Source organism: Anopheles merus, chromosome 2L, assembly GCF_017562075.2.
Source record: "Anopheles merus strain MAF chromosome 2L, AmerM5.1, whole genome shotgun sequence".
Lineage (NCBI taxonomy): Eukaryota > Metazoa > Arthropoda > Insecta > Diptera > Culicidae > Anopheles > Anopheles merus.
Genome location: NC_054083.1, coordinates 35,247,386 through 35,262,888, shown reverse-complemented (window position 1 = coordinate 35,262,888; position 15,503 = coordinate 35,247,386). Strand labels below are relative to the sequence as shown.

Here is a 15,503-nt window from a genome sequence, read left to right as displayed (position 1 = left end):
TTTAGTGTAAAGTAATTCCACGCCTCGCTTAAGATTCCTTACCTGGTAGAGCATTTTCAAACGGATAGAAAAACGCCACAATCAAGTTGATCAGCACGGCCAAATTGAACAGAATGTTACTCCACAGCGACATGTAGCTGCTGACCCAGAAAAGTGCCGGCTGGCCGCGCAGCTTCTTCTGCCACTTCATCTCGTTGAACATCGCCTCGTGCCGGTCGAAAAAGTCCGCCACCTTGCTGCCCTGATCGTCCCGCTCGGCCGTATTGAGCACGCGCACCTTCGTATCTTTCGTCAGGTACTCGCAGATCTCCGGTATCGGAAACACGATCTGCTCCAGCGTTCGATCGTGCCGCACAATTTCAATCTGTGCCGTGTGCGTCTGATAGTAGAGCAGTGCCTGGTTGGTTTTGCTGTTAGCTTTGCTTGCCGCACTGTTGGCACTCGCACTGCTGGGCGGTCCACCTCCGAGGCTGCTCGGATTAGCGCCTGGGAAGGTGGGCACAATGGGGGCCGCGTTACTACCAGCCGTACCACTACCATTGTAGGTATCGATCTTGAGCAATCCCGCCAACTCCTTGTTATGCTGGGCCAGCTGATGGCACAGGATGTAAATGTTGTGTCCGACTTCCTTCGGCGATACCCCAACATCATCATCATCGTGCCCATCATCACCCAGATCGTGCCGTAAGCCTCCATACCCATCATCCACTCCACCTGCACCACTTCCAGCACCGCCGCCACCACCACCACCACCACCAACACCACTGCCACCTCCTCCACCATCGCTCTGGTTCAGCAGCATCAGTATGTTCTCGTCCTGATGGTACGCCCGGCACGCCACCTCCACCAGCTGCTTCGGGTTCATGTTCGCCAGGATGCGCTCCGCATTCTCACTGTCCCCGCGCGACTCCATGATCGCCAGCAGCAACTTCGACGCATTGTTCTTCAACTCCAGCACCAGATCCATCCGGTTCTTACCGAGCGGATTGATGTCGTTCAGTATCAGCGCCGTAATAATATCCAACCCGTTCGATTCGTGCGTCGCAATGCAGTTCTGATTATCATGGCACGGTCCCTGACAGTACTCGGTGAGCGTTTCCAGCGTCTGATTGATCAGCGACACATTGTTCTCGTTAATGTACAACCCCAACAATCCCAGCCCACCCGTCGTCGAGCCGCAGATGCAGTCCAGAAACATGAGCGTCTCCGACACGAGATTATAGTTCGTCTTGTTGTTCTGATTGCGCAGCAGGTTCTGCAGCTCCGGATTGTGGTTCTCGCAGAGCAGCTGCAGAAAGCGTAAGATCGGCTGCATCACCAGCACCTTGTTCGAGAGTTTGTTGTTCTCGTCCTTGTCTTTGTGCTTTTCGAGCTTCTCCGCCAGGATGTCCTCCAGTGCCGAGCTGCCAATGCTCATGAGCGAATTTTCATCTCCATTATCGGAACCCGTCCCGTCGGAAGCGGCCGCTAGGTTGCGCGCGTTTATGTACGACTGTTGCGTCATGAGGGCAGCGTTCTGCAGCTCCTCCTTAAAGTCCTCCGTAATGACGATCCCGTTCACTTTGTTCACGTTCTTGCGCTGCCCGATCTTGTCCAGATCCTTGCCCTCGACCTTGCTTTCGCTTGCCTTGTTCGCCGCCATATCGGACGTGTTCACGGTGACGGTCGACTTTATCTCCTGCTGTGCGTCCTTCATCTTGTCGAAGAACACCTTAAAGAACGACTGGCTCAGATCGTTGCTCAGGAACTTGTTGTACATGCCCTTCTGGATGATCGGGTTGCCACCCTCCAGTAGCGCAATGCCCAGCTCGATCGCTTCGACGAAGATCGACGGTGAGTTGATGGATTTAATGACCAGCTCAATGACCAGATCGCTGGCCCCTTCCTTGTCGAGATGGTTCTGTACCTCGTGCAGGGTACGCCCAGCCCGGATAAGATACTTCGCACCCGGACCGTGCGACACACTCGCCATCGGTGACCCAACAGCCGTAGAAACGTTCGCCGGCTGCAAAACGGCCGGGCCGACCGCTCCCGGCAGTGCTGCCACCGGTGCCTGCAGGGTGAAATCATTCCCAAAGTAACGTTTCAGCAGAATCGTCCGCAAATGATCACCCTTATCGCCGTAATCACAATCGATCGTCATCATCTCTTTGAGCGTCTTCAGTATCTTCACGCACAGCTTTTCCTCCTTTTCTTCCAGCAGCTTTTCGGTGTGCTTGATGAGATGACGGATAAAGTCACCGGTCTCACACTTTTTGCGCGATTCGGTGTTCAGTGGGAAGAGCAACTCCGACCGGTACAGGATGTCTACCAGCAGCGACTGTTCCGCTTCGACCAGCGGCTTCAGTTTGTCCTCCAGCAGCGACACAATGTCCTGCAGTCCCTCGATGATGCTCCGATCCATGCGCATGATCTGCGACTGGGAGCGTTCCATCTTGGTCTGCTTGGTAACTAGCAGCCATTTGCTGGTTTGGCGCGAAAGCATTGCCGTTTTGTTGAACATCTTCACCACCTGGTTCTCGAGATCGATCGGGATGGCGATGCCGCGTGGTTTCGCTTTTTCCGAGAGCGTGCGGATGCAGTTCTCCACGTTGAAGCGCTGCGACGGTGTGAGCCCTTTGCATTGCGTCAGTTTGAAGGAGTTTTGCAGGATCTTGACGAAGATTAGCTGCCGTTTCTGTGAAGGAGTACCAAGGAAAAGAAGATTAGTATCCAGTAATGTACTTCTCTTGTTTTGCCGCAAGATGGCGCTTAAAAGCATTAACACTGGGTTTCAAACACGCCCTAGCTTGTCTACAAAATGATCGAGCGAACCTTTTCAACTTTTAGCGATACTGAAAAGTCACACCACAGTGTCTTTTTGTCTTGCCTGACTGAGGAACAGCCTTTTCAACATCGGCAGCCGAACATCGTTCAAGCTGTTCTGCCGCAGCAATCGCTTGATCTGGTACCGCTGGCCCAAGATCATTCGATTCAGCTGCGTTTCCCACAAGCTGGCCGGTCCACCTTCCTCCACCCGTGGCTCTTCCGGTGCGGTATGCCGCTTGTGATTCGTTAATCGGCACAATCGAAAATTAACAATGATCTTCAATCACCAGTACACGGGAGACATGGGTTCAAAACCAATTACTACTACTAACCTGCAATGCCGTGCTCTGGTCGGAAAACTGACTGTTGAAGAAGGTCGTCAGTATGTTCATCACCTCGTTGCAGACGTAGTTCTCCAGCTGCTTGTTTGTGAAGGATCCACCCTTCACCACGTTGTTAATATCGATCAGGAACGACTTCTCGAACAGGCACCACATATGGTTCGACGAGTAGATCTCCTTCACCTCCACCTCCGTGTCGATGTAGCAGTGGCACAGGAAGTCCACGTACGCTACCTTCACCTCGGGAATACAATCCGGGTGCGATATCATGGCCACGATATCGTCCAGCGCTAGCAAACTGTTGCACTTGATCTCGGTGTACACGTTCTTGCCCATCGTGCAGCAGGCCAGCAGCTTCACCAGCTCGATATGGTACATGAGCGGGCTCGGATCGGCCAGCGTACCCGCGCTGTACGATCGCATCAGCTCGACGAAGTAGTTGAACGACCCCTTATCGTTGTAAAACACCAGCACCTCCTCGCCCGCATTCACGAGCTCCTGCATCACCATGTCCTGACACTTGCGTATGAACTGATTCTCCGCCTTGATGATCGTCTGCAGGAACTTCAGATACTCCACGTGCCGGCCGTGTATCTCGATGCAGTGCACAAAGTGCTGCACCACCTTATCGCTCACCTCATTGCAGAGGTTCAGATTATCCTTGAAGATGGCACACACCGTTTCCGCCTCCAGTATCTACATGGGGACAAGACAACAGAGTGGAGATATTAGTGTGTCCCAATGAGGACAATCGCAACCAACTTACCCCCGGATTCAGGAACAAATCCAACTGCTTGTGCAGCAGTATCTGGTTCTGCTGGTTGCCTAGGCAGAAGTTTTGCAGGAACTCGTGCGCCAACCGCATCAGCTCGTTCATCCGATAGTCGTCCTTCTCGTCGTACGGAATCTGCAGCAGGTCCAACACGACCGTATGCACTCCAACATTGCGCAGTAGGCGCTGCTCGTGCTTCCGTGGCTTCACAAACCCGTCCGGCCCGGTTGCCGTGATGCACAGCTTGTTCATGCGTATCAGTATCTGCTGTATCTTCTTGTACTCTTGCGATTGTTCCGGATTCAGCTCCGGCCCCTGATCGAAGTTAAGCTGCGATTCTTGCTTCACGAGCTCCGGCTTACCCTTAGCGCTTGCCGATTTACCACCACCTCCAGCTCCTCCCTCACCCTGCTCACCACCTTTGCCCCCGGAACCATCGCCTCCTTCACCACCTTCCCCTCCACCACCGGCCAGCAGATCATCCGTCTGCTTCGACTTGTACACCCACAGCTCCGACTTCTCCACGCTTTGCCGCAGCACGTCCAGATCGGACTTGATCTGCTTGTACGACTCCACATCACTGTCGGACACGAGCAGCTGCACCTGCCGGAAGGCATGCAGCACCTCGTGCCGCTGGCTGAAATGGCGAAATAGTAGATGCAGCGCACCAGACACCAGCGCAGGATATTCGTGCATGATCAGATGTAGCAGTACGCGCAGGAACGTCCGTCCACCTTGCCCGTCCAGATCGAGCGGATTGTACGTGTCCTCGGTACAGCCGAAGATACCTTCCGCCTGGTAGCCGATCGATTCAAGGTCAATGTTTTTCTGCCGCAAATTGATGTTCTCCGCCGTCGGCGGAAGGCTAGTGTCGGTCGCTTTGGACCCGACGCTGCTGCTTAACCCGTCCGTCACGGAAGTACCACCCTCGCTCGACATTGTGCCGTGCCCTTCCGAGGTCGAATCGGACGCGTTGGTGGTAGTAGTGCTTTCAACCGTTGTGTTGCTCAGCGTTAGTGATACCTCAGAAGTTGTATCTCCACCCATACTACTGTTGGCGTCCTGCGACACACTGTCAGCTGGCGGCAGCACCACCGAAACTGCGGCAGATGTTGTGTCGTTCGAAGTAGAGGGAACGCCTCCACCACCGGGCGGTATGATTGTGGGCGTTTCGGGAACAATTACGGTAGGGGGCGCTAGTGCCGCACCGGTCGATGCCGTTTGTTCGTTCTCATCAAACTCGCGCTTGAATATGGACAGCAGGCAGCTAATGCGATAGTCCAAACGTACGTCCAGAATGAACTGTAGGATTTCAATGATCTTCAGCTTGGTGTCCATCACGAGCGGATACTCTTTCATGAGCTGAGAAACGGACTTGCGGTGCTGTATCGTGGGCGACACGATTGCGGTCGAGATCGGACCGAGCGTGAGCGAGGTCATGACGGCACCCATATCACCAATGCGTCGCAATACTCCGCCTTCCGCTGAAAGAGGGTGAAAGTTTAGAAAACAAATGACTTTTAATGTATCGGAAGATAGAAAGAACACTATAGCGTGGAGAAGGCAGAAATTTCGAACAACATTTCAGTAGCCAATTTAAGGAAAAGACACCACATACAAGCACTACGACATCAAGATACGTTCAGTTTGGAAGGTTTTCATATTCTCGCATTATCATGATGGCACCGAGAAGCCGAGAATTTATGTTTTTGATTAGCTCCCAATTCCTTTCATCGTACTCCAACCCGGCTGTGCCAGTAGAAAGAGATTGACGCAAATGATGATGTCAAATACAGTGCCCGAACCCAGCAGCTAGCTTTATCATGGCACAGGATTCAATTAGTCCCAGAAGAGATAACGAGGAGGAGTCAAAATGTGCGTCAATGTGCTGCGGAATAATATCGTGGCAGGAAAGCAGGAGTTCAGCGGTGGGTGTTTGGGTGTGATGATTAGGCGTGTTGTTTAGGGGAATTATGGAGTGGCTGAATCCCGAAGGTACTCTAAAATATAATTAGTGCTAAATTATGACTAACGTGCATAATGTCTTCATCCGCCTAGACGAGGTAATAGGATTGCTCCAAAACGGGCAGATTAAATTATAGCGTAATTGAATAATTCCAGCACACAAACCGGACTGGCTAGGGTACCTACATTGAGATTGTGCATTCCTCGGATTAGGATTTTTCCGTGAGAAGTGTAGTGAGAGGCATTTTAGTACAAAACTACATATCTAAAGCGAGCAACGCTGCCATGCAAATGACCCAGACTTACCACCACCATCATTGCTACCGGGGACTCCACCACCACCACCACCACCGATGTTCGCCTCCGGGATGCTGCCGGAGCGAAACTTGCCCGCACTCTTCGTCGCCTCGATGGCGGCCAGCACGGCCACGGTCGAGGCGGAACGGTTCAGCTTTTTGGGCAGCCCAAACTCGGTCGTTAGCAGGCCCCCGGCGCTAGAGTCGCTAGAATCTTTCCGACCGGTCGACTCCTTGCCAGTGTCCTCGTCCTGCACCGAAATCCCGGGCAGTGCGGTTCCCTGTTCCCCCGCTGCTGCTGCTGCTGTTAGTATGTGTTAGTGTTGCCATTTCGTCAAGCGTGCAATGGACAGGAACAGGTTCGAACGTGGCTCGTAGTTAGTAGCGCATTAAAGAAACGGAAAATCACGAGTTCCGTTCCGAAGACATAAAGTTAGAAAAAAAAAACAATCCATCGAAAATGCTCCCGCTACTACTAACATTAAGACTTAAAGTTAACTTAACAAACGGTTAATGTTGAAAGAAGAAGCGTTAAAAATAACAGTCTCCCGCGACACTTACAATCGATATGGCCAGTCGGGAGGCCCGTCCCGTCCGCCTCACTGCTCGACACGCAGTCCAGGATGTTGAGCAGCGTTTTGGTCAGCCGCAGCAGATCGCTAAAGCTGTAAAACCCGAAGTAGATGAGATCGCGCGCCAGCTTCACCACCTCGAACGTGAGCTTGTTTTGGTCCTGGTCGGCGAACCACATCTTCGAGACAACGTGATTGCACAGGTAGTCCTCCACGAACGCGATCGTTTTGTTGAACCGTGCCCGTACCGCTTCCTTGTTGCTGTCCAGTTGCTTCTCGATGTCGTAACTACAGACAGAACGCGCGCGCGAGAGAGAGAGAGACATTACTGTACCCGGATATCTCACGTAATCACATAAACCCGCGCCTCACTTACTCGTTGATTGACATGACGGTTGGTATTTCGGACCAGAGACGCGCATACTTGACCGGCGTTACCGGTTCCTGGGGGTCGCGGTCGACGTGCAGGTGCAGCATCAGGCGGCAGAATGACGCACGCAAATCGTACGGCACCGTCTTGTCCGACATGCAGCGCAGTATCAGATCGATGTCGAGATGCGGCGAGAGGTTGTTCAGTGCGAGGTACTGCCGGTTGAGGCACATGTTCGAGAACAGGTTTAGCTGGTGCCGGTAGTAGTCGAGGATGGCCGTATCCACTGCACGCCCGATCTTGAGCCCTTGGGCTAGCCGACTCATGGATTTTGATTGCTAGAATGGAGATGCAGAATTGCCACGGTTTAATGACTGTCTACTAGAGTACGCACTGAGTAAGAGTGAGTGAGTGAGTTGTTGGAAGCTGTAAGAATTCAAATCAGTATCAAGAGTCTATTTCAAAGTTTACATTACTCACTCTTTTTGGGTTCAACTCACTCACTCTCTGAGTTAGAGCGAGTTGATGATCGAAATCTTATATACTCAGATTCAAATCACTGAAAAGAGTGAGTATTCCCTACACTTACCGTTCGATTCGTCCACATCAGCACCACCTCGTAGCGCTTCTTCTCGTCCAGCTTTCGCTTCCCGTTCGTGGTGCCCTTCGAATCACCCTCCACACCCGAGCTCGATTCATCCACCTCCCGTATCTCGGTAAACTCCCGATTGCCTCGCTCCAGCTCACTCAAATACCCGAGCGGATCATCGTCCACCTCGCGCAGAAACGTTTCGATCAGTATGTCCGCATTCTTCGAGCTCAGCACACTCTTACATATCAGCTCCTGCGTGACCGCGATCGCCTTCTTGTTCGACACGCACAGATCGGACAGATAGTCCAGAAACCGGGACTGCCAGCTCTGCATGTTCTTCCGTACCAGCCCCACGAACGTTTCGATCTCCGCCGCCGTAATGTGCTTCTCCAGCAACTTCCGATTGTTGTGCAGCAGAGCGGTGATCGTATCCTCCGCCAGGATGTCGTACCCGATCTGTTTCTGCATCAGCCCGAAGTGTTTCGCAATGTATTCCTGATTTTTGCGGTAGTCCTGCTGACTCAGTTTCAGTATCCGGTAGCACAGCCGGAAGATGTTCTTGAACGGTGCATTCTTCGGATCGCCCAGCTCATCGATCTTCAGGAACGGACCATCATTGTTCTTCGTCTCCTGGAACGGACCCTGCAGGATCTTGAACAGCTGCTTCAGGATGTACTGCTCGCGCAGCAGCTTCTGCCGGTCGCGGTTCGGGTTGTTGATCGTTAGATCCAGTGCGTCCGATTTGTTCTGATCGTTCTCCTGCCCCGCGATGAAGAACACAATGTCTTGGAGTAGGGCGATCAGCGAACGGCGCTCGTTGGACGATATCGTGCCGTTCTCGAGCTTGGTACTCATCGCCAGCAGCAGCTTGCACGCGTCGTTGGCAAAGTCTAGGTCACGCACCTCGACCGGCGATACCGGGATGAGCTGAAACGCTTCCTTGTCTTCCTTGATCGCCGAACAGCCCACCTTCGACATGACGGGCTTGTCGTCGTCGATATCGATCGGCACGGAGGTTGCATGTACCCAGGTGTTGGAGCAGAGATGCCGTAACCGCACGTAGCTCGACTGTGGCACAAGCCCTTCCGGACGGGTGATGGTCGTCGAGTCGAGCTCAAACACTGACGCAATGTCGGTCGAATGTGGTACCGGCACGAGACGGAACGAGTCCCCGCCCTGTGGGTGGCTGGAACTGCTCGACTTTTCCGTCCGCGAGATATCTTCATCGATTTCCGCCGCCAGATAGTACCCGGTCGCTAGATGCTTGAAACGAAACAGTGAATTCCAGTGTCCCGCTCCACCCCGACAGCTGTCGTGCTGGACGACCTCCACCTCCCACAGCGCCTTGCTGCTGGTGGCGGCCGTCGCACTGCTTCGCCCGGTGGTGCGGAGAAACACGTGCTGCTGCTTCTTGTACTCGTCCATTGTGAGGAACTTTTCCTGCTCGGCGTGAAACAGCCGCACCACGTCGCCACCCTTCAGCACGTCCTCCTGGTTTTCGCGCTGCTCCATGAACAGCGTTATCTTCCAGGAGGTGGACGAGTTCAGCACGTTCACCTCCTTGCTGCCTGGGTTGTCCGGCAGCTCGTACGTGGCGGCTACGTGCAGATTTTGCCGGTTTGCATTGACCGGCTTCAGGATGACCTTATCGCTGACGACCACATTGTCACCGGCCGAGCGGAGCTTGTAGAACGGCATGATGTAGAACCAGGAGCCCTCGTTGCCGTTCGCGTCCAGGTACACGCGCATCGCGTTCTTCTCGAGCAGTGCCGGCAGCCGGATGTTGACCGTGACGTACTTGTTCGATTTGAGATGCAACAGCTGGACGACGCTGCCGTACTGGACGACCGTGCCGAGCAGCTTCTTGTTTTCCGACTCATTCTGTTTCTTCTCTATTTCGGCCGCGTGCTGTGGAGGGTTTTTTTTTGTTTGGGAGAAAGAGGGAAATTGGGAGGAACAAATTAATGAAAGTCTCCTTTGGGGGGGGGAGCTGTAAAACTGTCTTCAACTGTCACGTATTGGGTGTGTGTGACCGACGTACAAATGGTACTCTAGGGGAAAATTATACCCAAAATTAGTGTTGGGAGAGGGGCGATGGAAAACTTTCTATCGAATGCCACACCAAGTCCAAGACTCAATCCATGGTCTTGTAGCAGCGGTCAAACTTGGACATTGAAAAGGAAAAAGTCAGCAATCATCAACATGAAGTTGGAACTTTTAACTGTTCATTTTCTTCATAGGACGACTTGACTTGGAAACGATCAGAAGTCAAGCAATGAACAAATCACCTTTAGAAGTTTTTCGGCAAGTTTTTTGGAGGTTGTTAGTGGACTTTTATATAGCCATGGGGGTATTCAACGCAATCCAAAGTCATTGGAAATATCTGAACAGTATCTAAGAAATCTGAACTCAAACTCAAAATAGACAACTTTATGGGTCAACATATGAACAAAACTCATTATTTTAAGATTTTTCAGATTCTTCGAATTCTTCGTTGCATATTATACCGAACAATTATTGATTCGTATTAGTCTTCTGTTTGGCACATGTCGGCCTCTGTAAGACTTTCGAAACTTATTCAGGTACCAGCCTGATAGTCAAGTCCTAGCAACAGGGGACCGATCACAATAAGAGGCTTGAACCCACGACGGACATTACAACGAATGTTAAGTCTTGTGAGCTGACGATTGTACCATGTACAGCAATTGAATAACAAAAAGCTTGTTCTTCATTTTGTTCGAAATGTTTTTCTCGAACAACTATTCTGTTGATTCATAGATTGAAGCAACAACAGGGAAAAGTTGTCAAAAAGTTGCCAAATTCTGTCATTTCCTTAAAAAGGCCAAACTGTAATGAGACAGTGAGAGCAGATTTGTATTGACTTTGATTGGTTAGGATGCTTTCGTCACTGTCAACGGTTTGTCATGGCATGATGGTCATCAAAATCATTATAAATTCATTCATTCTAGTGAAGTTGTTTTATCAGTAAAATCAAATGACTGTTATTTTGCAAAAGTTGTACGTGCGGACTCGAGAAACGCTCTTTATCTAGCAGTTGACAAGCTCTTTAGCCAATGTTTTGCAAATTAATTGCCATTCGGACTCAAATTAAATTTTTCGCCAATTGGCAAAGCAATTAAAGACCTATGATGATGCATGATGCATCTCTAACAACAGAATGAGAATCGATTTTCATCTGAACGTGTAGAGCCTGGGACTTCTGACAACGGATCAATGGGCCCCAAAGCAAAAGATAATGACAAATATAGTTAACAAGAACATATTGGAGCAACAAGATCACTGGTAATACTTGAAAAACCAAACCTCAAATTAGAATTGCAAAATAGCACAATATAAATTCGTTAAAATAGTTTGTTTCACCGGGATCTACCCATATGGAGCCGCCCAGTAATTCTTGTGCAAAAGGGTGACAAACTACAATAATGTTAAGAAGTTTAAAATTTTCTAAATATAAAATCAAATCTAAATATAATTAATTCTTTATCGAATTTCTGTACTTCCAATCGCTGAGTTACACCTTCCTACAATTAATTTAAAAAAAACACACACTATGCAAACCTCTACTTACGTGCAACCGCTTGAGCAGGCTCGTATCGGTGTTCGTTGTCGTGCTTTGTTTGGCCGCCTTCCAGAACTGCTTCTGGGCGGAGTACCGGTTCATGGGGCAGATTTTGATGAGACAGTCACGAAACTTTTCCGGCGGATCGTTCAGATCGCCCGCCCCGGGACACACGACCACACGATCATCGACAAGGCTGTCAGGGGGAGTCGAGAAACAAACGAGAAAAGATAGTCAATCGAACCACGTAAAACAATAGCGACTTTACTTACCCGAGGGTACTGAGAAACCCGGACACACTTCCTTCCGAGTACAGGGACACAATGTCCCCGAGATGCAGAAAGCTAACCGATCCAATCGTGCTGTCACCCATTCTGTAGCCGGGTTGTGTATTTGTGTGTATCTATTACGTGTTCCGACCCTGTCTCACTAGACAGAGAGGCACTCGATGTTGTTCCCGGCTTTAGGTTTTTTGTTCTAAACCTCAAGGTATTGTTTTCCAAGATGATGTTGCTGTCTCAGGGAAATTCCCGCTTAAAAACGGATGTTCACCGCTAATCCTGACTTGTGGATGGGGTTTGTAAACCCCTTGACGGAAAACACTTAACCTATCTTTCTTTTTTTGTTTCACTATCTCTCGCACACTCTCTCTTTTTTATTTTTTTATTTTCACTTGTGATTTTGTACTGCAAAGAAGAATAAAAAAACGAGGCCATTCAGTAGTTAGCCCAGCTGTCCTCCCCATCACACTTCCTAGGGCACTCGTAGCTCTTTTTTGCCTGTGAAGCACTCGCTCTACAACACCACGGATCGATGAATACACTTTGCACGAGTGGTTGACCATCTGTAAGTAGCGAAAACAAAGTACGAACAAACACCATAAGGAATTAGAAGGGATAGCGTAGCAAAAGTGCAATCGGTTTGGTGTAAAGCGTTCAGATGGAAGATGAATTAGGTGGATGACAGAGCGCGGTATGAATATTTTAGCTCTAAATGGTACGCGAGATGACGGTGAAATTGAGCACCCTGCTGACATCGTAAAAAGCAAGGCGAAAAGAAAAAAAAACTGTTGCAGAAACTGATGTAAACTGTACGCAGAACAACCCGAACGAGCCGAACAGTCGATTAATATGGACCATATGGATGCGGCGGAATGAAAATGTGTTTCATTGAAATGTTGGGGGAGAAACAAAAATATTGTACCATAAATTCGGTCCGATTCGGTGGATCGCGTTTCGAGAAACATCTTGCTGGTAAATGGAGGCAAAAAAAGAATTCCACGACTCGTGGACTGTTATAAAATATGTGCATAAACCATATGGCAGGGTTGGTGGAAGTTTGTGGAAGATAATAAAGTAGTAAACACAATAATTAACTTTGCCGGAGGAAAATGTTTCCCTGCTCGGTACGAAATGTGCTATCTGTGTTGGACCGTTGTAGATAGCAGATTTATTTCTTAACGTTAGAAGGTGTTATGTTTGTCGTATATATACAGAACATTTCAGGCTTTAGATACCTGAATTTTAAAGAGATGTTCTATGCTGCAAGCGCTACTCTTTACGTTTGGTAAGATCATCTGTCGCCATAATACGTCATCCGCTACCTTTGTCTCTATCTTTAAACAATATTTTCTAAAAACTTATATGGATTCAAAAACTAGTTCGTGTTATCACCAAACGCATTTGGTTAACAGGATACTCAAAAAGGCTCATTTTCAAACACGATCTTTCAACTCCGGACACTGAAATCTATTATAGCAGAATTATAAAAAAATTTAAAGCAATACAGTGGAATCTCTCATAACGAGTGCTCCATATAACAAGTTTCTCGCATAACAAGCTAATCTAAATGCTCTACAAATACCCCTCTTAAAGAGTAAAATCTCGCATAACGAGCAATTTCATGTTTGTTCCCGATAAGAAATCATAACGATTTCACGACTTTCAATACTAAGAATCCTTAAATATATAGCTATTTCCAAAAGGCAGCAGCGTATAAATGTGGAGGAAAAGCGTAAGGGAGATGACGCGTTAATGCCCACTTCTAGTCCAAAACTCACGAGGTATACAATACACTGGGCGCGCAGTGGGCGCGTAACCTTCACGTCCAGATAACTCTTTTCCGCTCAAATAGCGGAGTTAAGAGTTTTTCTGCGCTTATCGACATGTGGAGTAAGTTAGGTAATGTCTTTAGTTTGATTGCTCCATTCCTTCCTTGTCTAATTTAACAATATTGGAGGCTCTCCTCGGCTCATGACAATGTTGGAGACTTAAATGCATTCTTGATCTACTTGCTCGTGAAGGCGAGAATTTCGATACTAAGAATTGGCCAATGCATTACTGTCGCCAGTTGGAGGTATGGTTGTGATGCATATAATCACAATATACCTGCGCTTTGCTTGACCTGGAACCAATTATTTTACCTTTCATACAAATTGTATGAGAAAGAGCCTCCCGCATAACGAGTTTCTCGCACAACAAGTGAGTCTTTGGAACGAATGAAAGTCGTTATGAGGGATTCCAGTGGTGTTTGAAATCCATTTTTAATTGTATAGCTGAACTTTCCATTTCAGATATATTGTGTGCATGGTTCCATGAAGGAAAGAAGGGTATCTTGGTTTGGAACTCCCATACAAAATTCAGAAGTAAGCAGAATGAAATGAAATGAGTGGAGATGTCTGGTACTTTTTAAAGTTAACATATCACACTGGATCATTTGCCGATTTCAATAAAAATATACGTCCAAACCTAGCTTATTTGTATGTTTTTTTTTTTAATTTATTTCATTTTAGTCAATATTATTAGTAAAGTATTGAAATTAGCAAAATGCCATGAATACTTTCATTAGCTCGATACGAAAATATACAATACAATACGATATCACCATTGAAACTAAACTAGCTCATTAAATGTGTTTTTTTCCCAATCTGTGTGTCATTTCTTCTCATATTCAATCTTTGTATGCGAATACTACTGCTGTGCTATAACCTAGCTTCATAAAGTCAATCAAGAGATTGGCTGATTAAAATAAAATAAATAGAACATCAACACCTTGCGGCTGTTGAGCGAAGCGCTGTGCGAAATCACAACCCTCGCGCAGGCAGATGAATAAACAAAAGCTAATGAGTGAACGGATTTTATCTCACTTGGAGTTGCATTTAAAGGGAGCAGAGAGGAGGAGTGAGAAAGTGAGGGCATCAAAACACACACGCCTTGCAAGGAAACTTATTGCACCAGTCTACAGCACACGCTTTGAAGGTGAAGAGATGCGTTATTCCGTGCGTCATTCTTACCCGATGCACATTGTAAAACGATCGTGCACATTTAAATATTCATTTTATGATGATCAAACACCCAACCCATAAGTAGGATAAGATTGAATCTCTAATAACAAACCACTTCGAGCGGGTAATTGAAACGCTTGATTTTGATAATTAATTTAATCCAGCTTGAAGCTGACTTCATCGCTTGCTACTACACATTGCGCACCGTCGAACCATCAGCGACGAACAACAGCAGTGAGGATATAAAAATAAATCGTAAACAACGATTCAGATCCAAATTGATTCTTTGATATCGTTAGAATCATTGGAAATGTACACAACCAGCAAACTCAGCCCAGGGTTCATAAAAATACGCGGGTCTGTTTCCTGCTGGACGTTGGTACGTGTTGCTCTATGATTTTCCTGATTTCACTTCAAGGTTCCGGATGTATGCTCTTCCTTTTCGGAAAAAAAATGGTTTAAAATGGAGCACTCCGTTTGCCCCAATTATTTGCTCGTTGATTTCAGATTCCGGGCGGAAAAAACTGGAACGTAACGGAGCGTTCGTTTTGCTGTATTTTGTGTGTTTTTGTGGGAAATTAAATGAGGATTGTACCACCTCCTGATACTAAACATTGAATCCAACTACAAGTGGTATTGATTTTAAATCCACTTTAGATAAACATCGCTATCTGATATGAAGAAACAAAAATGGAACACGCACCGAACGAATGACTTCTACACTTTCACACTTTCAACTTCAAACATCACACGCAAAGCACGATATGTGTGCGATACACGTTGTACTCTGAAAGGTGTGTTTCCTCTCCAGCGTTCTGGAACGCCTTCACGCCAAGCAGCGGAAAAAATTGAACCAAAAATCGAAACTCTAAAATAGACAACCGTGACTAACTAAACAAACGCAACGATGTGCGCTTCCTCAAC

At 48.0% G+C, this 15,503-nt stretch overlaps 1 protein-coding gene across 4 annotated transcripts in view; it reads right to left on the bottom strand.

Annotated features, from left to right (window-relative positions):
- The window catches only part of LOC121591372 (inositol 1,4,5-trisphosphate receptor), a 40,424-nt gene that overhangs the window by 4,833 nt on the left and 20,088 nt on the right, over positions 1-15,503 (bottom strand). For 2 of the 4 annotated variants that reach the window (XM_041911772.1, XM_041911773.1), the window contains exons 2-10: positions 11,569-11,982; positions 11,306-11,492; positions 7,714-9,624; positions 7,131-7,462; positions 6,744-7,042; positions 6,193-6,486; positions 3,916-5,405; positions 3,141-3,845; positions 43-2,677 (exon numbers count right to left, since the gene is read on the bottom strand). In XM_041911772.1, the coding sequence (XP_041767706.1) occupies positions 43-2,677; positions 3,141-3,845; positions 3,916-5,405; positions 6,193-6,486; positions 6,744-7,042; positions 7,131-7,462; positions 7,714-9,624; positions 11,306-11,492; positions 11,569-11,669 (7,954 nt within the window). In that variant the 5' untranslated portion in view covers positions 11,670-11,982. The remainder of the gene's footprint in view (positions 1-42; positions 2,678-3,140; positions 3,846-3,915; positions 5,406-6,192; positions 6,487-6,743; positions 7,043-7,130; positions 7,463-7,713; positions 9,625-11,305; positions 11,493-11,568; positions 11,983-15,503) is intronic. The other 2 variants (XM_041911774.1, XM_041911775.1) reach the window with 2 other exon arrangements.